General features: G+C 40.4%; 2 protein-coding genes across 9 annotated transcripts in view; one reads left to right on the plus strand and one right to left on the minus strand.

The window, feature by feature from the left end:
- LOC128876186 (glutamate receptor ionotropic, kainate 2-like) overlaps nucleotides 1-11,107 on the plus strand; it is a 185,025-nt gene extending 173,918 nt beyond the window's left edge. For 6 of the 7 annotated variants that reach the window (XM_054122331.1, XM_054122335.1, XM_054122334.1 and 3 more), the window contains 7 exons: nucleotides 5,720-5,977; nucleotides 6,331-6,528; nucleotides 6,664-6,889; nucleotides 7,004-7,168; nucleotides 7,617-7,717; nucleotides 8,520-8,795; nucleotides 9,532-11,107. In XM_054122331.1, the coding sequence (XP_053978306.1) occupies nucleotides 5,720-5,977; nucleotides 6,331-6,528; nucleotides 6,664-6,889; nucleotides 7,004-7,168; nucleotides 7,617-7,717; nucleotides 8,520-8,795; nucleotides 9,532-9,633 (1,326 nt within the window). In that variant the 3' untranslated portion in view covers nucleotides 9,634-11,107. Of the gene's footprint in view, nucleotides 1-5,719; nucleotides 5,978-6,330; nucleotides 6,529-6,663; nucleotides 6,890-7,003; nucleotides 7,169-7,616; nucleotides 7,718-8,035; nucleotides 8,104-8,519; nucleotides 8,796-9,531 lie in introns of those variants that run through there. The other variant, XM_054122336.1, reaches the window with a different exon arrangement.
- A 1,122-nt stretch (nucleotides 11,108-12,229) lies between these two features.
- The window catches only part of LOC128876298 (sestrin-1), a 254,459-nt gene continuing 245,913 nt past the window's right edge, over nucleotides 12,230-20,775 (minus strand). For both annotated transcript variants that reach the window (XM_054122534.1, XM_054122533.1), the window contains exon 13: nucleotides 12,230-19,780. In XM_054122534.1, coding sequence (XP_053978509.1) covers nucleotides 19,694-19,780 — 87 coding nt within the window. In that variant the 3' untranslated portion in view covers nucleotides 12,230-19,693. The remainder of the gene's footprint in view (nucleotides 19,781-20,775) is intronic.

A 20,775-nucleotide genomic window follows, 5' to 3' on the forward strand; every position in this document is an offset into this window, starting at 1 on the left:
CCTAATATTTGTCGAAAGTGAACAATTTCTAGACGATACACGTCTGTGAGAGTGAAGGATTAATGAGTACTCGATCGACGTGGAATAGAAAAGTTGTAAGAGATATACGTAATCATAAATATTCGACGAATACCGAAATTGGCTGTTTCCAAACAAGATACGAATTCGAACAGTTTTATTCCGTTAAATAATGGTTTTGTATCCATAGATAATTATACGTGACGCAGTCGATAACACCCGTGGTTGTTCCACGCGGCGGAAGGAACGGAAAGAACGGCGGGCAGCAACAATAGAGGTTGAGAAGCAAGACGGCGGCAAACACACTTTTTCTTTTCCAAGACTGAAACGACGGAGAAAGTAAACAGACGGACTAATGATGAGCCCATATAGCAAGTTTCAAGTCGAAACATCGAAAATTCAAGGGTGGGGAGCGTTCTAAAAGGAACAAGGATGAAACGCACACCGTGCGTCCGCTCCCGCTGTGTCGAGAATTACAGAATGCACACCGTGCGTCCTCCGCAGTCAACGTGTTAATGAAACTAATCGTAATCTGAATAATGAAATCTGACTAATGAAACTGAGAGTAATCTGTGCGACCCTTTAGTCCGCTCACTGATCAAACATAGCGGTTTCTAGTAATATGAATCATGGATCGAGATCAGCTGTCTCAGTGGAATACACTCAATATTAATCCGGCCAATAACAACCGATATATTCACTGAGACATATATGTATGTCCTACGAGGGTCGAAAGGGTGCATAAATGCATTTTACGTGACGTTATTTCTCTCCCTTACGGATAGCAAAAATGTTCTATGGAACTCGACCATTTGCAAAACGACACTGTGACCTTTTCGGCAAAACGAACTCTGTGTCGACTGCGTCGATGAATCTTTCGCGATACACAGAGAGAGAGAGAGAGAGAGGGACTCGTTAATATTTCGTGGTCCGTGACAAATTCACACGGGGAACGATTGTTCACGGCTTGAAGCACGCCGCCACGTGTCGCCAGGCTAATTAGAGCAGCTCGCAGGTGATGGCGCGTGGATGATTGAATAATCCGAATCGCCTGACCCGCTCGACCGAGAAATTCAATTTTCGTTCGGTAGTCGGCTTCCTAGCCACCTAGTTTCTCTTTTCTGGCAGCTGCTGCGATCGTGTTCGTGTCCATCCTTGCACTGCGAACGAAAAACGCATTGCGAATATTCGATGAACAGTCAGGGGTGGATCTGCATTAGGTTCGGATCATGGAAGTGTTCACGATTTTTAGAATTTCGTAAGACTCGAAAGTATTATTTTTATCGAACGAACACAGCTTCTATTTTGTAAATGTAAAGTGCTGAAAATATTTTCTCTTCGAGTGCTACATTCTACCCAAACCTGAATTAGAATTTTTCGGACAATCGAGCCACTGTTCCATTTTCGTTCGATTTCATCTCACGTTATGATGCTGTCCACTTCAACGTCGGATAAAAAAGCACGCCGAGTAGATCTATCCCATGGAAACTTTTGCTAGTCGCGAAATCCATCGCCGAAAAGGTCTCACGTTCGCGGGAGTCGATGGAACGATATCGTCGTCGCATGAGAACGCGCCGCGCAAAAACGATAACGACAGCAATAATGAGAACAAGTCGAAAGGAGAAGGCGAACGGTCGAGCCGGACCCTAAATAAAATTTTCTAGACGATCGTGCTTCCGTGGGTCTCAGCCTCGTTTCCACGTCTCGCCTTCTATTTGCCCCGGGTATCGATGGAAAACTCAATCGGGCGTTTCGCTCGGCCAAATTTACGAGACGACCGTGCCAGTTCCAGTTTTCCCTCGTTTCTCTTCCTATTTCCGCTCCCCCGTCGCTGCTTCGTTCCTTTTGCCTTCTGAAATCGGGTCCAAACAGCAATGGAATCAATCCAGTGACGCGGTTACTTATTACTGCCAATATGTAGCATTGCGTCGAAGAATCCATCGGGACGACATGGTTACATGAATATACAGGGTGGTCCACGTAACTCTTAACCCTTTGCATTCGAGAGGTGACTCTCAGTCACCATTAGGTTTCACGCAGCAAATCTATCAGGAATAATGTTTCTTTAGGTTTAATTTCTTTAAAACTTGGAGTGTCAATAAAATGATGGTCGGTGAGGTAAAGCTGACCTGATTCTCAAATCTCGATAGCTTAACATGCGTGGGGATAGAATCCTAAGAAAGCATCTCGAGTTGCTGGTAGATACCAGAAAAAAAGGCCTCGAGTGCAAAGAGTTAACAGCTCAATATCTCGAGAACAATGTTATCGATTTTAAAGTTCCTGGTCTTAAATTTCATGGATTTAAAGGGCCCTTTTACTTACATAACGCGAAGTGGCTCCCTCCTTTCCCTTTAAAAAGAGGCAAGGGTATCTTTATAATATTAAATGGAATCCCCCATGAAACGTTACATATTTAGATTGTACAGGAAAAAACAAGTAAATTTATAAAGAGGGGAAATTTATAAGGGGGAGCTACTTCATATAATTTTCAAGATATTGAGCTGTTAAGAGTTATGTGGACCATCCTGTATATATACATTTCTGTGTGTTTGATTTCCTCAAAAATTGAAAAGCATCGATAGCTCGCATAGAGAATTCACTATGCCAAATTGTATAATTTGTGTTAGTCAACTACTCCTGAGATACTCTAAACATCCTTCTCATTTGTAAAGAGTATATATATTTCACATATATATTGGCTGCATTGAAAATTAATAACACAAGCTTCCAATAGTTACTCAACCTTGAATAAAGAATAATCTTAAACATTTTCGTCCATTAATCTAGTTATTTTCAGAATAATACAATATATAGTACTTCCTATGTCTTTTCACCCTATAGTATAAGTATTACAGCCAAACAGAAGTTTGGTTTTTCTTTGAAATAAGTGAAGAAGAAACAGGTTTAGATTCGCGTCATAGTTGAATGAATGAAACTTACTTGGCAGGATTGAAAACCACTGCGTCGAGGTTTCATCGTTAGAGGAGTCGAGAATAAGGAACCAACCGCGAAGCTTCGTTTAAATTTCTCGACGATTTGTCTCCCATTGACGAGGATCGTTTCAATATCGAAGACGCGATCGGTTTCAAGCAGCGGTTACTTCCATTAGTGTAATGCGACCGCTTAATTGGAATCAGCGACGCTGTCTTTGCCCGAAGTGTCCTTTAATTATTCGATATCGTAATCGATCGTTCGACGGGATGCGCCACAGCTGTCACGTTTGCATTGGTACACTTGGCCACGATATTACAAGCTGTTGCATCTATAGGGAGAACGAAAAGAAGGGGAAAGAAATATTCACAGAGAAGCTTTGTATTCAAATTGACCCTTGATACTAATATTTACTTGCCTGGAACCGCAAGTTAACTACCGGCATGCAATTACTACACCAGGATTATATTTCTGGCCAGTACAGCAATAAATAAAACAAATGTTTAAGGGTATCTAACAATGATCATAACAATCTATTAATTAATTCAAATTCCGTTCTTCAATTTGAAATTGTGTTAGAATCAGAAGAAACTTGGTATACAGGAGTTTTTGAGGTTGCTGATTCCAAATCTGAACTCAGAATTTAGAAATTGTAAATGGGGGATCCAATGTAACGAGACAAAATGCGAAAACTCTGGCACTTTTACAAGTGACGTTTTTCGACGCTTCTCATAACTATGAACATTTAAAAAAGTGTTTCGCTAATTTTGTCCAGTAGTTTAGATTCAGATGAAATATTTCTTTACATATTGTCTTCGTATGAAATGTATGAAAATACGTAGTTGATACAAATCTTCAATGCTCGCGGATCATGGAGACGGTTTTTCAAATGGAGCTCCGAAACAATATCAACATTATTAACCCTCTTTCGCGTACCAATGAATCTCGCGATTGCCCATGACACGGGTCGCTTCCGTTTGACGACCCCCAAGAACGAGATCGTAACTTCCGCCAGTGGATGCGAACCGTGACGAAAAATATATCCAGCCCTCGTAAATCCCCGTTAGCAGACAGTGGAGATTGCGTACAAGCGAAATTTCACCAACAGATCGGATATATAGCGGAATTTACGACAAGCGCGTAAATGAGGCGACGCAATAATGTACTGCACCCCCTCGAAAAACCGACAGGAACCGCGTAGATGGACCCCAGTGTCACTTGTCAACCGCAGAAATCGCGTGCTGTCGATAGAGGTACTACGTTTCTACGAATAGATGAGGAAAGTTTATTACGTATTATAATGGAGCAGATAACGCCGAAACTCGACACTATCGACAAACGTGTGATACCAGTCGACTACCTGACCAAAAAGATTCGAGAAAACGCACGAGACACCTATACAAACACCTATTAATCCTTTGCACTCGAGGCGAAGACTTTCTTTCTGGTATCTACTAGCAACTCGAGATGCTTCCTCAGAATTCTATTGCCACGAATGCTAAACTTGATCAGATCACCTTTACTTCCCCGACAATCATTTTATTGGCACTTCGAGTTCCAAAGAAATTAATTATTATTGCTGGCAGATTTACTGCGCCAAACCTAATGGCGACGGAGAGTCGCCTCTCGAGTCCAAAGGGATAAAATCCCCAGAGAATTTACGCAATCAAAATTCATCATTCAGCATTCAAACAGATTCAGTCAATCAGTCATCAATTAAATTGGATGGATGCAAAATAAGGCCCACTCTAGTATACTCGCTACAAGCATATAAATATCGTAGATACATTCACAAGTGATAGACAAACATAGACTTCGTAGAGCCCACGCACACACAGACGGTAATGAACTCTCCTGTTAGGCAGAATTTACAAGCAACGTTATGAGGAGGAGCGACTCGTGTAAATGCCTGAGCCACGAATTTAATTGAAATCAGAATCGATAGGGTCAGCGTCACCGTTCAATGCCAATGGGCGCCGTTTAGGAAACGACTATAGGCTCGTTAATTTTATCGGTAGTTTAGCTCGAGAACTGAGGAACCAAATCCAGATCAAACTTAAACGCCTCGAGTCACGTAGCTTTTCGTAATGATATTTTACAAGTAATGCGAGGAATTATGGTATTGCTTAAGCAAACGTTTAGGCCACCGAAAGATCATTTCCCTCGCTATGAGTGACATCACAAACTGTTAATAAATATGTTGGCTGCTAGGAATTATTTCCTCAATTCCATTTCATAGTATTAACATAGTTGTTAAATACATATTGTTTACAGAACAAACAGCTAAATATTCAGCTTAATTAACTAACATAATACACTTCGCTCTAACAACGATATCCAAATTATTTTCATGGCAGCATAACAAAATAAACCTGAAAAAATTGTATTCTCATGAAACATGAATGTATGAATTGGAAATTAATTTTACTTGTTTGATTATAATATTAACACTTTCGCTGCGGATGACGCACATGTGCGTCCAACTGAGCCCTTGCCATGTGCGGATGGTTCTTATTATTTTTCAGTTTTCATTTTTTTTTTTGTTCGGCAATCATATTATATATAAAATAAGTTACCACAAATATATGTTTTTCAAAATAATCATATAAGAACGTTTGTAAGAAATTTTTCATTAAAAAAAAATATCATAATTGCAGCTCCCAGCGAACGACTACTTATTTTCGTCCGCAGCCAAAGTGTTAGTATTCGATGAATGGAATTTGATGGTAATTATCAAATAAGAAATCACTCGATGGAAATTCAATTCCAGGTACCGACGAGCCATCCAGCTCGACTGTTCTCCTTCATGAACCCCCTGGCAATCGAGATCTGGCTGTACGTCCTGGCGGCGTACGTCCTCGTCTCTGTGACGATGTTCGTGGTGGCCCGATTCAGTCCGTACGAGTGGAACAATCCGTATCCCTGTCACGCTGGCTCAGAGGTCGTCGAGAACCAATTCTCGCTAGCCAACAGCTTTTGGTTCACCATCGGCACTCTGATGCAACAGGGCAGCGACTTGAACCCCAAGGTATGCTATTGTTCCCTCACGAATGGTCGGTTCCACGTGTACAATCACTGTGAAAGCTTTGGCAGTGCTCGATACTTTTAAACTCGAGCCTCTTAGGAAGAAAGTTAGAGTAAGTAGGAGTAAGACGAATCTGCTTTCCAGTACTCGACAAGAATCACGTAATCCTGTGCGATCAAAGAAAAATACTGCTTGAGGCTTCTGAACTGAAACAACTGCAGAACATATTCATTTGAAGAAAATCCTTAATATCGAGTAGAAAAGTGATCGATATGATCCGCTTAAAAATATTTAGAATCCTAGGGCTACATGTTCACTGAAGTGTAATTCATCAGTGAGATTCATTTGGTTATCAGGCGACGAGTACGAGGATCGTGGGTGGCATTTGGTGGTTCTTCACGCTGATAATCATCTCATCGTACACCGCGAACCTGGCGGCATTCCTCACGGTCGAGAGGATGATAACGCCGATCGAGAACGCGGAGGATCTTGCTGGACAAACGGACATCTCGTACGGGACCCTGGAGAGCGGGAGCACCATGACCTTCTTCAGGGTAATTAAACGATGTTAACGATAACTTCGCATTCCTGAAGCGATTGAAGCGAATGAAGCATGGTTGTTGCTCGAATTACGAATCCCTAGAAATGTTATATTCATCTAAAGTGTACACGTTGTAAATTGCACGAAGGATTCGATGATCGAGACTTACAAGAAGATGTGGCGGTTCATGGAGAACAAGAAGCCGTCTGTGTTCGTGCCCACTTACGAGGAGGGGATCCAAAGAGTTCATCAAGGCGATTACGCCTTCCTGATGGAGTCGACTATGCTGGATTACATCGTGCAGAGAGATTGCAATCTGACTCAAATCGGTGGACTTCTGGACAGCAAGGGTTACGGGATCGCCACGCCAATGGGTAAGAGTATCTTTATTAATATTCCTATACTTTAAATAGCATAAGAAGACTGATATTGACTTGATGCTATCTAGTCAATATCCAAGGCATGAATCCTTTCTGGATCTCTTCTAGGCTCCCCTTGGCGCGACAAGATATCGCTGGCGATCCTTGAACTGCAGGAGAAAGGCGAGATCCAAATACTGTACGATAAATGGTGGAAAAGTCCTGGCGACACTTGCATGAGGACTGAGAAGGGGAAAGAGAGCAAGGCGAACTCTTTAGGTGTTGCCAATATAGGTACGATCGATCTTCGAATTCTCTATTCGAAAAGAATGTTACTGGAGTCCTCGAGCGTTGTTTAAGAGTTGATCTTTAGAATATCCAGATATTAAAGTAAACGTCTTAAATATTATTGCAGTTTGTGTTAAAGTTATGTATTTAATTGTACGAAATAAAATTTTCATCTCTTGTAGTCTTCTTGTAGTCTTCTTGTAGTTAACGTGCAGAATTCGAGTACATCCTGTGTAATTTATTAGAATACTATACAACGAATGAGTCTGTTTCACAGTATTGCTTGCATCGACACACATTTGTTTCGATTTCGTCTCGCACTACTTTCATTTTTTCAACTCGTCCATAGCCTGATAAGTTAAATGAAACTTTCCAAAGACAACGTCCCGACCAATGTCAGGGTCGACAAATTTTTACATTTGCTTGAGGATGAACATCTTCTGCTGCATTCTAGGTGGAGTGTTCGTCGTTCTGATGTGCGGCCTGGCGTTCGCCGTGCTGATCGCCATTTTCGAGTTCTGCTACAATTCGAGGAGAAACACGCCGGCAGAACGGGTGAGTCCGACGAGAGAGAAGAAAAATTTGTTTAATCCTTAACCCCTGTGCTCTTTTCTCATGGTCTAGATACGATGACTGTATCTAAGACCTCTGCGTAGTATCGAAGGATTAATTATAAAATCTCCTCGATGCAATTCTCCTAGCACGTTCCCCTTGCCATCTAGCGAATCGTCGTGCGAACGATTTGCAGTTTGACCGCGGAAAAGAAAGATTTTTTCCAGACGACCGTCCGAAGCACGATGCATGAGCTTTAGGGTCGCATGATTTTTCTCAATTTTGTTCCATCTCGGCCGCCGTGGGTTTTTTACGACGCAGCATGAGCTCATCCTCCACTGAAGCATGCCGACTCATCGCAAACGCACGAAGCTCAGTCGTGAACCAAGGTCCGTTTTTTGACATTTTCATCGGTGACTTTTTTTCCTCTATTTTGATGTCATCTTTTTCATTCATCCCATCTTTACGATTGGGTGACGGATTTGAAGAGGAAACATTTCTTTAAATTAAAATTGTTTCATCCAGATCCCATTAGTGACTTTATATCGAGGCAATACTATCAAGAACGCGTCCAAGTTCAAACGTGACCAAGTATCTTTTCCTCCAAATTACCAACTAATCTCTAAGTTCGTCACCCTGTCGTAAATCCTTGGACGCGTGTTCGTGCCAGCTTTGTTTCCACGTTGATTTGTGCGTGTACAAACGCATGTGTCAGTGAGTAGATGACCTACGAATCGCGAATTCCGAACCAGATGTTAGATTCCGTTTTTTGAAAACGTTGTTCATTGCGATGATCCGGATTCAGAGAGCTCCTGTACCAACGCCGGCCTGTTCGGGTTCTCTGCAAGGGATCTCCCAGTCCGTGCAACAGCAGCAACAGCAACAACAGGCGCCGCAACAGCAGCAGCAGCAGCAGCAACAGGAGTCCCTGTGTTCGGAAATGGCGCGGGAACTGTGCCGCGCGTTGCGCTGCCACGCGTCGTCGCGACGCCGACGCGCCTGCGAGAAGTGCTCGACACACGTGCTCGGCTATCCGCCGGACAACCCCACTGCCACCCCCCTCAACGGGATGAGATCCCAGGTAAACAGCTGTAGTCATTAGGAAAACTATGAAACGAGACAGAACATTTAAAATGTTTATGCAATCGAATTTATTATTATTGTATCGAAAGTATTTTGAATGAGACTCTGTTATGAAGGCATCGGCGAGGTTTCTCCGATGAAAATGAGTTCAAACACGGCCTCATTCAGGCTATATTAACACTTTATTTACCGGGAGCCTATTTATAAACTTTTTAATTCCAGTATTTAGCTTTTTGAATGTATTTACTGTTTTGATGGTTGTCTACTTATAATGTTCAATGTTTGGAAACAGACTTGGCTTTCAATGTACCCAGTAACAGTATGGAGGAATTATTGTTAGCCTAGATTGGCATATGCTACTGCAGAAAGTTCTTTTTAAATTAAAGACTGTTTCTAAATAGCTCGGTAGATAAAGTGTTAAATCATTCATAAATATTATTATTACATCGTTTATATCTTTGTAAGAATATTATCATTGAATTAGAAAAATTCTCCCAATGAATATGAGTCCAAACACGACATCATTCGGACTACTTTTAATTCTACATGATTCGCATAATTTCTTAAAGACCATCGACAACCTGTAATTAAAAATAATCCGAACAGGGTCGTGTTTGGACTTATTTTCATCGTGGGGATCTCGCCAGTCCGTTGCTAATACTTCCATGAGAATAATATGACAAGAAACTTTGAATAATAATGATGAATCACTGATAATAATTTCTATACCACAGAGAAGCAGTCTGGGTGTTCCCACAGTCGAACTGCCGCCACACATCCTCATGCATCATCATGCACCACCGCCGCAACCGCCTCACGATTACGACGGAAATTAACCACGACTATCTTTCACACCTTTGTGATCACCTAGACGTAAAGCAGCGTAATAAAGATAAGGACGAAAAACTCGTGAAAAGAAAAACACAAAAAAAAAAGAAACTTAATAAATAAAATTTACAAACAGACAGAAAAGCAAGTACAAAACGCATCATGTGGCACCGGACGGAAAACAAATCGACGAGTTCGTTTCTTCGTATTTCTTAGAGATCGAGGTAGAATCCCGCAGCGAGTGTCGCGTTGCGAGTATTATTCACTGAACGAACGTTGCACAATTCCTCCACGAACGTTCGCTGGCGATTCGACGGGCAGAGAACCTATCGTTTCATCACCTTCGCTCCGGAAAGAGCTTTCGTCTCTTCGCACCTTTTTCGTAGAGCTTGCAACGACGATTTTTCGCACATCATTGACAACGGATCGATCACTCGCAAGGAGGGCCTACGATCGAGATAAACGCAAAATGTAGGGAATATGATGTAAACGAATTTCAGAATTGTATTTATGTGGCATTGCTTACTTTTATTAAATAAAAATAAATAGAACTCTTTACTGCGTGAAATTTTGGTTACTTTAAAGTAGATTGAATTATGAGTATGAATTAATCTCAGAAGTAATGCCTATTTTGACTTTCTGTTTATTGAGCGAATTATTGTTATAAATCTACTTGGAAAATTTTAATATTTGAAGTTATTTAACGTTAATAAAAACAAAATGCGTTTGTCACAATTGTAAGCTCCCCTTGTAGACCTCTATCGACGATCGTTCCACATTCTTCTTGTAATTTCTCACCTCTCTTGAGTAGAATCCAGGTATTTGCTACAAACAGTAGTTTGAGAAAACCGTGTTTTGAGAAATATAGAAGACAGTTAATCTTACTTATATCGCTGAAAGTTTGCATCTATGGTCTATGCGATATCAATTGGCTGCTCAAGAGCACTACCCCGCCTTTGTGCTCTGCATTAATTGTCATTTTTTCGTGAAACTTGTATGTTATTCCTAACATTTATTCTGCCGAATCTATTAAATTTGTATTTTTGCATTGTGCTACATTTAATTCCGTAATCCTAATTTATTTTCTATTCATTATTTCAAATTTCCATTTAGATACAAGTTTTATCCATCTTTGAAGAGAGGGAGTAACCTTGAGTGGCCAATATATACTTTATTCAGACCACAATTCAGCTATATTGAACGAAGCATCGACGCGATTTTGTGATCACGTTTCTTTTTGCGTTCATCTGAACGAACTGCACCGTACGATTCCACATAATGGCCACCGACCACCGAGGACATTTGTGTAAATACCGCGATGGTAAGCGCGAAAATAGACTCAGCGCTAAATATTTTAACTGAGCGAGGCGAGCGAGTAAGTGTTTAGCGTTAAACGAGTACAACCAGGTAGACGTTTGGTGTCATTTACCGTGTGTATATGCAGATAGACGGCGAAATAAATTCATAAGACCAGAAGATCAATGTCCCCCCTCTTTAATTCCTACCCTTTCGAAATTTATCATTACAGGATTCATCCTACTCAACTTGGACAAAAACGTTGGTATAGCTGACAATATCAATTTCAACTTGAATTTCTTATTAAATATGGAATTAAAATTATTATTAAATCCTACATTTTTACTTTAATTTGCATAGACAACTATCTACGATAAATAAGAATTTAATTTTAATTTAAAGTTAAAGTATTGAAATTAAATATTGAAGTTACATTTGAAATTAAATTTTAAATTTGAAGAATGATTACAGAAACACTTTTGAATGAATATAACTGAAACAATAAATACAATTCCTTCCTGTTTCGAGGGTAATGGAAAGAGGTTGCCTTGGAGGGAAATCGCCTTACCTTCCACTACTTATTTAAATTACTGAATCAAACTCCACTCCCGTATAATGTGCTCCACGCTTTTAAGGAATTAAAATGAGACTTGGAAAATGCAAAACGTTGCAAGTGTTAGAAGGTGTCGGATAAACAACAAAGTGTTTGTAGTTAAGATCCTATTATTAAATATTCTGTTCATTTTTGAAATTTGTAATTAATCACGAGTCGCCATGAAATTCAATGGCAGACTTCCTCTTTCTAAAACAATGGTTTCTAAATATTTTTGAAGACGTTATTTCAAGAAAATGTTTGTTATATTTATTTTAATTGACTCAAAATTACGATATCCTTAAAGTGATGAAATTTCTATGGCCACTATTGTGTATATGTTCCCATTTTATTGATTCCAAATCATATAAATTTTCTTTTTTATCATATATTTTCTAAATTCTAGCAATATCTTTGAATTAGAAAGAACAAAATAAGAAGATTCGTATACATACATATTTGTTTGTGTTTCGTCAAGCCGTAAGAATTTTATCCAGTATAAATAATAGATTTTGTTGACAGATTATAATACAGTGTATACGACGAAACCTTATACCTACGTTTGCCACGATAATCCTCATGCTGGTCATCCTAAAAAAAATCTCAATCTTGTCTTATCCCCTAAGTGGGCACCTTACATAAAAAACAAAACCAGGAACGGAAATGGATATCACACAGGAACATCGAATAATCACCGTCAACCTATCTACACCTAGTTTTTTTTTTTTTTTTATATAACATCATTTATTAAGGGATAAAATAAATGACAAATAACATATCACTTATATGAAACTATAACATTTCTTAGAGTGTTCATCGTTCGTTATGATATAAAAGAAATCACATCACATACGACCCTCCAACGTAACTCCAACGGTCGTTCCCAGCTCGAATTGCGTGTGCCCGACCCCGCGACGAATAGTCTCGACGAAAATCATGTCTTCTCGAAAAGATCGAACCTAGAGAACTCCCCGTGAATCGCGAGATCTCGACGGATCGAGACCAGAGACGACTGGCCACGGCCCATGATAAGATTAGGCGTCGACCGCGTCGCTTAATCGAATCAACGTGACCATCGATGTTACTTTGCCTAGTCGCCTTATGGAAAATTCTCCACGTTCGAACAATATAAAAAAAAATCTCTCTTCTCTCTCCTATTCCCTTCTATCTCTGTCGTTCGAAGTCGCGAGTTTAAAAATAAAAAAAAAAACAAAGAAAATTATGAAAAACGTCTGACAAAAAGGTTAAAAATATATATATACATATATATATATATATATATATATAAAAAAAAGGAGACCATAGACGTTCGCGTGATCGAGCGGGATTCGAGCTGACACGATCGTGCCCTTCGCTACTCCAGACACGATAGAATAATAATAATGTATAACCGACTGAATCCATTTGGAAGGGCCTATAGTCAAATCACTTGTAATTATCACACGATCGTATTCGACGCGGTGGCATGTAAATGTTGTTCTGTTCGTTATTATATATTCCTTCATTATATATATTTTTTTGTTTGTTTTATCATCAGTTCCCCCCTCCCCATTTTTTGTTTATCTTTCGCAAATATGCTTTGTGACTCTCGGAGGTGGCTCTCGAGCTCGCGAATACGTTGCGCGACCAGCTATGCGAGCTCGTTGATATATCTCTCGTCTCTCTCTTCGAAAATTAAACAATGAAAAGAAAACTAAGAATACAAAGAATAACGATACATGTGTATGCGTGTTATGTACGTATGCGCGTGTCTGTGTGTGTGTGTGTATATATATGTATGTGTCTGTATACATACATATGCGTAGAACAAATGTCTCGTTCCGAGCTTCGCTCCCATTCGTCTAGTTTGTAGTAATCGCGCGTCCAGAGTTTGCACTTTACTCCAAGTACGAACTCTCGACGCGCGACTTACTTGTACATTGGTCTTGTTCAGAGATGGGCAAAATTCTTGCGTGGATAAGTTTCCTAGTAAGGACGATGAAACTACTTTCCAATTGTTAATCGACGAATAACAATTGCAATTTGAATTATAGAATTACATACTGCAGAATGCAAGAATACAAATTTAATCGAAATTATAAAATACGCTAAATTGTACAGGACATTTAAATGATTTCGTTGCACGAAAGGGAGAACAGCCTCAAACCGTATTCCCACTAATGCCACGCGTGCAGAACAGGATTCTAACACCAATTGCATGCACACGAAATGTTTCATGTTGAAATACAAATTTTGCCCATCTCTGATTTTGACTACCCCTAGATCTCGCTACCACACACATTCGCCGAGGCTACGAAATTTCGCCCAAAACTCGGGCACGAATCATGGTTGACTCCCATTCCGCGTATCAACAAATGAGAAAGAAGCATCTGCTGGAGCTTCTGCTACGAAGATCTCTGTCTTTAAAAACGCAAATTAAAAAAAGCTTCTAGACGTTCTGGCTCGTGAAGACTTGATTAAAGCGTCGGAAAAAAAACGGGATTTTGAGAAAGAAGAACCAAAAAAAAATAAATGAAAGATCGCAGTTTCGCCGTCAAAGGCTTTGTCTAGCTCTCTCCCTCTCGCGATAACTCTCGACGATTCTCTTTCTGTACTCTAAAAAGCGTCGCGCGCTCCTCCTCATCCCTCCCGACTACTAGAAAGCTTATTACTTATGAGATCAGTCCGAGCACACCTAACTCGTGCTGCGGACACCGCGATTTTTCCTACGAATCGTCCTCTAGGCGTTCTCCTACGGGCTCTGATCGCTACTTTTAATCTACGTGGCGATTCTACAGAGACGACCGAGAAAAGAAGAATTGAAAAAGACAGAGCGAGGAACAGGAGGCGAAGAAAATGTGAGAATGTCGATGATAGTAACTCTCTGCCTTAGAGCTGGAGGCTTAAGCCACATTCCCACCTGTGAATAAAGTATAAAATACAATAACTTTGAAAATTATTTATAAACTCGAATATTTTCTCACTTACGGTGCAATGGAATATAGGATTAAGCCACATTCCCACGTATGCAACACGATGTATGAAACACGATTCACGGACTACTATAGAAAATACATTTTAAATGATTCAACTATTGCACTGCGTATTGCACGTTCAGAAGTATAAATTTAAGCCACGTTCCCACACAATGCATTCGAAACCATTGTTTAAGCAGTTTTTAAGCCAACTAAATTTGATTGAGAATATTTTATAAGATTTACAACCGTTTTCTGAAAGAGACATTAAACACTATTAGAAATTGTTACACTTATTATTTAGAATATTGATTAATTTGTAGACGTATGAATAACCAAAAAATAATTTCCTTTTTAAATTTGATAATGTAATTCTAACATCACTGAAATGTTAATTAATTCCTAGATGTTTAAGTAAGCAAGAAATAATTTCTCCTTGGAAAAATAAGTAAATGTGCTGTAAATTGCATACATGGAAATGAATCTTTAGCCCTATTCAATGACTTCAAGTAGGAACAATCTACAAATCTGCTGTACAAAAATAAATTCGAATGAAAGCTCTGAGATCAGCCTCGACGATATCTCTTTGGTCGGATCGAAAAAATTAAAATTAAATTATGTTAAATAACTTCGCTTCTACTTCAAATATTTTAACGACGATTCTTGGACTAACGCGCGATTCTTAAAATATTATCGACGAACGCTGAAGAGAAATCTCGACACACTTTTTAACCCCATTATTTACTTTAGTTGAAACTTTCTGACTATCCTGTTTTTGGGACACTGTGCAATGGCCTGAAGCATACTTGTAAATCTCTGCATTCTCCAATACATGTACAAACTCTGTTTCGAATAGACACGTTAGAAGGAAGAGGAAAGAGATAACGAAATTATTAGAACGCGTAAAGAGAGGTAATGGCAAACCACAAATTACACAATTTTCGGTACGATAATTATACGTGAAATAACGATCATAGTCCTTGCGACAATGTCATACCCAGCAATACCTCGGATATTGATGGAACTTGCTTCACTGTAAATGCTCCTTATAGGAGGCAAGAAGTTATGTTTCATCTCAAGAGTTCGACATTGGTTCCCGCCAAAAAAATTCTCTACCCTTGCTTCGTGCGTTGATAACTATTCTCGAGCATTACTCGAGACAGTGCTGCACAGTCGTCGAGACAGAGGTATGGACGATTAGTTGCGTAGATTATTATACGAAAAATCGTGAGGTTTGTGGCCCCCGTAAGAGAAGATGGTAAAAAAAAAACAGCGAGAGAAAGAGAGTCCCGAAGCTGAGCCCGGAGGGAAACGAACATCGAAGAAGTGTGAAATACTGTAGGTTCGCGCGGCTCGTCGAACAACCCTCGACAACTCTAAAGACGAGCTTGTGACATGGCTGTATGAAAACACGTGAAGTATGAGAGAAGAACGAACAAAGAAAACCGCTCAATGGCGTCGCTCTCGTCCCCGAACCGGGATCGTGCGAGAGCGAGGCGCACGCCTTCTATAAACTCTCTTCAAGTGATATGTGGGGGACGTCGTTTAAGAGGCAAACGCGTCGCTGTTGGTCGAAAAGTCTCTCGGTGTAAGTGTGTATCTGTACCAGAAACAGGCAAAATTCTCACCTAGATATAAAAGTGACTCGACTCTCCTTGGATAAAAAATCTCCAGAATCCGTCGCGTCTTAGATCAAAATTACAATTTGATATATACTTCAAACGAAATTGTGTTTCCTAGTTGAACGAACACGGACTCGTCTAAATAACCCGATGGAATAATTCGCTATATGGTGCTTTCATCCATCATCTATCGATCGAATCAAACTTTGCCCATCTCTGGCTCGTATGTTTCTGTGCACGTGTATGTCTGTGTGTTTGTGTATTCGTTCGCTGACTTTATCACATTCAATTCGTCGACACGCTCCCAAATACATCTCTCGATCGCGAACCAGATGGAACAAATGATTCTAAAAAGACGAGCACGAACGAGGGAGTGATTTGGACAGCTCGTCTAAGGGTGATTTCTCATGTGCACACTCGTCTCGTCGACTGGTTCGCGATCGCGGGTGATGGCGCTGCTCTCCTCGAAACACGACCGCTCCGAATCAATATACAATTAATTTCAGAGCGCGCACATACACGGTTACATAATAAAGAGACATTGCAATTACAAACACTACACGTATATCTCCCATATCGGTCTTTCTTTCATTTCTTTTGTTTGTTTGCTTTGCTTTGCTTTGCTTACTTCTGCTCGGTACGCATCGATACATCACGCACTCCTCTTTTCCTCTCGTAATCGTTAAAGTAAATACGCGTCGTATGCACCGATACGCGCACACACTTTGCTTTTCATTATTCATCTCGACAATACGTATATGTGTTATACATCTATATTATTATATATTTATATATAATATGCGATCACAGACACGTGTAATTCGCGTGTAATAGAGTTTTGTTTTCATTCTTTTTTGTGCCACATTCCTCGTGTACCGTAACGACTTAATATGGATTTGATTTGTTTAAACAGCCTCTCTGTACTGCCCGCGCGTCGCGCAGCGAGCCGTCTTTCTACTGTTGCCAACCGTTTTGGTCATCGAAGGAAGGGGCGAGCACAACACAACGCGTCGATTCCCACGTTCCCTCCTTCGCACTTTGTCTCGTTAATGTTTAACACGCTAACGCGAAAGGCATGACAATTCGTTGATAAGCGCGCGCGAATTCATCGATTCAGGGACGTTTCCCTCTGCCTCTCGTTCGTCCCTTCGATTGGTCCTCGCCGTTTACACTTTGTCGACGTCTGCAAACGCTGAACCCGTTTTAATTTCAAAGTTTTAATTTTATACTGTGCTCTGTTCATACTCAAAAAAGTATCCACGAACTCGTAACCCCGTCGGAGATATCAAAGATGGGGTAATATTCTTATCTAGATAAAAGGATCCAATAACGAATAGAATATAAACAATTCATCCATTACTCGCCGAATAAAAATGATAATTTAGCCAATAGAATAAAATATTTCGCAGTGCACAAATAAATATTTAACGTCACGAATAAACTGCCATGCTTTAAAATCAGCCCCATCTTTGCGAAATGCCAGACTTGTACCATCGCTAATTACAATTCACATGTTTAAACTGCAATCATAGATCACAGACTCCAAATTTTTCAAGGTGTTGATTAACTAAGATTTGTAATTATTTAATAATCATAATGAAGGATTGCATTTTACCCAACACTGCTACAGACGATGGTCTCCCTGGCAAAGAGAACTCAACGACACAACGTCCGCGATGCGTCGACATGATCCAACTAACGCTCTCGAGCAAACTAATCGTCGCGCAATCCGGTTGGCACCAGTAGCGCCACGATCCATCGTAAATAAACACAGCCGACTGGCATTTGTTGTCTCTCCGCGCGCACGGACGACTCGGTTGCACGTGCCACACGTGCGCGCGCAGATCGTCCTACGATCTAACATTTCATTTATCATTTCGCCTATTCGCTGCAACAATGACAGTTGATAAATCACGATTTCCTGGACAACTATTTCGAATCATAATGTTGTTAAAATATCATATTAAAATAGCAAATTAGTATAACAAGACATAGAACCGAGATAAAACTATTTCAATATCGTCATTCGGTGCCACGAATTGCTCGTACACCGTTCCTTGTACACCCGCAACGTTCAAATTTACAACGAACGATCTCATCGATGCAGCGAACTAGCGACTTGTATTTTCGACACACGGATACAACGAAAAAACGAAGGTACACTTTGTCGTTTATATTATAGCTTTCTTCGTTATACGATAGTCATTGAAATAAACGAGGTTAAAACGTATATGTATATATATATATGTATATATATATATATATGTACAACGCGAATCGCGTTCACTAGCGCGAAAGAGAAAAATTCTTACTGTCTCGCCCGAGGTTCCATCCGTCGTCTCTGTTTCCGCCATCTTTCTCTTCCCGGTTGAGACCGAACGCGAACGACGAACAAACCGAAAAATCGCACGCGATGACTTGGTCATCCTCGGTTCGTCGTTAGTCGCGATTCACCGTCGTAACAATTAATCGCGACTATCGACGAATCGTTTACGTATATAAAGTGCCGCGAGGAGTTGATTACTATGCGCAACGGATGATCCAATCCCTCCCCTCCCCCCCTCCCCGCGCGCGCGCGCAATTGCTCGTACAGACGCGAATCTTAAAAGGAAAACGGAAAATAAGTCGCGAAACATGAACCAAAGGGAAAGCATCGTCGAAGGAAGAAAGGAAAATAGAAAAATGTAGCTCGTGAAAATAATTTTAACGAGTGGTTAGGTGTAGAGCGGGGGAGGAGGTGTTACCGGGGCGGGGGGGGGGGGGGGGGCAAAAAAACTAACAGATCTGAAACGTTAACGAAACGCGCAAATAACAATCTACTACGATCTCGCGAACATAGAAAAATACGAGTGTCTATTTACAAAACAAACGAGAAATCTCTCACTCTTATGCTTGTATCCCTTCTATCTTCGTGCTTTCGCCACTCTGCCTCTCTCAAATCTCACCGTCGCGCGTCCACGTTTCTCCCCCATCAGAGATCACACGTGACGAACGACACTGGTTGTGCACGCGTTCTCCAAAATGGCGTGCGCGATCGCCCGTCGCGATTAAATATCGAAAGCTCGCGTTGTCTCGACGATGCGTATAAAAACTTTTTTGTGTCCTGTAATTCCCCCGAACAACGTCATCTTTAACGTCAACTTCTCGATCGAGTTGTCTCTCGTTACTAGTCCTCCGCGATCTTCCTTCTTCGATTATTATAGCACTGACTCAACGAACAAAGTCGTCCGAGGTCACCATTGACGAACAAACGACGAACACCTCGCAGAGAACACTCGCAGAGGACTTGATGATCCAGTTCATTATTTTTTTTCTCTTCCTCTTCATCCTCGGTTGACGCGCTTGATACGTGTGGTAACGTGAGCTTTTTGTTTCTGTCCTGTGTTGTATGGTGTGGGTGTTGCGTGTGGTCGTGTGAGAATATATAATTTATATACTTGGGTGTGAGAATCGGTGTCTCGTTCGCTCGTTCCTTCCGTGCCGTGTGCAGAGTCCGCGAAGACGTCTCGCGAATCCGTGGCGCGAGTTATACGATTAAAAAAAAAACCAACGACAAACTGACTGACAGACAGCAAGTAGACGAAGGGAGCGGCGCGGTCCTCGCTTAGGTCATGTATCGCATCACCGCGCGGAGCGCGTACAACAACTCCGCTTGCATTCGTGCCTCCAAGATCATCAGGTTCACGTGGACCTGAAAGAAGAGAACAAGTGGTTAGTAAGTGATACAAAGGTAAATCGAACATTAAATCTATTTATGCGGAGATGTAGGGACGCTGATTACTTTGGATTAATGGTTCTCAAACTTAAGATAAAAAAAGATTCTTTTTAAGAATTTTTAATTCACATAACAAATAATAATGTTAAACTAATAAATAAAACTTTGGATGTATATCTTTAATCATTTTTTTTCCATGGTTGACACGACAACTTTTTTAAAAAAAATACACTACTTCTTTAAAGTCAGAATGACGTAACATACAAATGCAACAGCAGAATCAGCCTTGTAAATGTATGTGGAGTTCAAAATAAATTGCAATTAATGCAGTGTCAACAGAGAATGGGAAGTGTGATGAATATGTTACGAGTTTTAAACAATGTCCACAAGTGGACCACGGCTTGAGAAACATTTAGCCAACGAACAATACTATCAAGGAGTTCTCTCAATATGTAAAGCAAACAGCTGACATAATAGTATCTTACTCGAAGCTACGTTTCTTTTACTTCTCATGTTTCTCTTGTGGGGGGGGGGGGGGAGTTCAGCTCCGAGTCACTAGATTTCTGTACACGTGAAATGGAAAAACGTGCGAACGTGCGAAAAGAAGTCGTACGTAAACAAGGTCGGGTGTATCTACTTTTCGGTTACGTATGCCTGTTTCAGTTAAGAAATAATCGAGCAACACTATTGTTCGATATGATAAACGAATCGTTACAGATTCTTATTACCAGTAAGGACGTCAACATCGTAAAGATTTTTATAATCTGCTTCCACGCGCTCATTTCGATGTGTAAATGTGTATATTTCGAGTGCGATTAAAAATGACACCATACGGCCAATTAAAATAAATTAAAGGAAACGTATTCAGGAATACATTGATATTCGGAGAAATGGATTCGAATGTTTGCACCAAAATCTACATTTTTAATTGTTCGTTGTGTAGTACTATATGTACTTTACCTACTCGCGAA

This window comes from Hylaeus volcanicus, chromosome 5 (genome assembly GCF_026283585.1).
Source record: "Hylaeus volcanicus isolate JK05 chromosome 5, UHH_iyHylVolc1.0_haploid, whole genome shotgun sequence".
In the NCBI taxonomy this organism is placed as follows: domain Eukaryota; kingdom Metazoa; phylum Arthropoda; class Insecta; order Hymenoptera; family Colletidae; genus Hylaeus; species Hylaeus volcanicus.